Genomic DNA, 1,042 nt, shown 5'->3' on the forward strand with positions numbered 1-1,042 from the left:
CCGTGTGTTGAGGGTTACCTCGAGGGGTACTAGTCCTAGTCGCAGTCCTGTTACGAGTAGTAGCAGTGGTACCAGCAGCCTACGCTGTACAACGCGGTCTGCGCCTCACTATTATTGTCGTTTGTGCTCCGCTGCTGCCCGTTGTCCGTTACGGTGCCCCTCCCTCACATCGTCTCTAGCAACAATCCTTCCGGGCTGTAATTGTTGGCATCTACTGTTTTACGCGCGCTTGTCGTTTCCGGTTCACTACTCCCCTTCTTCCTCTTCGACATTGTGCCTGTTCCAATAGTAGTAGTAGTAATAGTACTAGTCATTCCATCAAGCATTCATGCTTTGAGGTACGGGCTCTCTCTGGTGCCTGACACGCAGAAGGGCGTTACGACTTGAAGACACAACCGTAAGGAGAAATCAACGGCTTCCGATCATCAATCCATTATCTGACGCCTTAGTAGTAATTTTGTTCCTTAATATATTTTTCTAGTTCCGTCGTGGCGCGTCTCTTTGTGTGTGGGTAGCGGCAGCCTAACCAACAGAGTGGCGGCGTCCATTTTTCTTTGATTCCCCGGCGCTCGCTGCCCCTCATGGCTATGGTTCTTCTCTCTAGTCTTCGTGCTTTTAATCGAGGGCTCTCTTCTTCATCATTTGGGCTGGCGACTCTACGGACATCCTTGTTGAAACCGGGGGCGATGATTGTCGGTGGCATGTGGTTTTTTCTCTTTCTCAATATAGCCGTCGATTGAACGAGAAATGACCGAAACTATCTTATTGTGAGAGGATTCGACCGAGGGCCTTCGAAGCAGCAGCAGTCGCCAGTGAAAACGACCGACGACGAGCCCTGATCATGACGCTACTAAAAAAAAGGGCAGAGTCACTTCATCGTTTTTGCTTTCTTCCTTTCTTCTCTTTTACATCGCCGTCTTCCACAGCGGAGAGAGTTTCTTTTCCTTCACGGCAAGTCGCAATCTCTTCCGCCGTGTTCTCGTTATTCTTGTTTTTCTCTTCATGGAGACGTAGAATGTAGCAGTTCTTTCCGCATTTCTTG

General features: G+C 49.2%; 1 protein-coding gene across 1 annotated transcript; it reads left to right on the forward strand.

Annotated features, from left to right (window-relative positions):
• CSUI_011343 (uncharacterized protein) lies at positions 1-1,037 on the forward strand (the record flags this gene model as incomplete). Its single annotated transcript, XM_068071443.1, has 1 exon — positions 1-1,037. A coding segment is annotated over one exon (289 nt), but the record flags the coding sequence as incomplete, so codon positions are not given.
• Positions 1,038-1,042: the final 5 nt, after the last annotated feature.

Source organism: Cystoisospora suis (genome assembly GCF_002600585.1).
Source record: "Cystoisospora suis strain Wien I chromosome Unknown contig_10969, whole genome shotgun sequence".
Lineage (NCBI taxonomy): Eukaryota > Apicomplexa > Conoidasida > Eucoccidiorida > Sarcocystidae > Cystoisospora > Cystoisospora suis.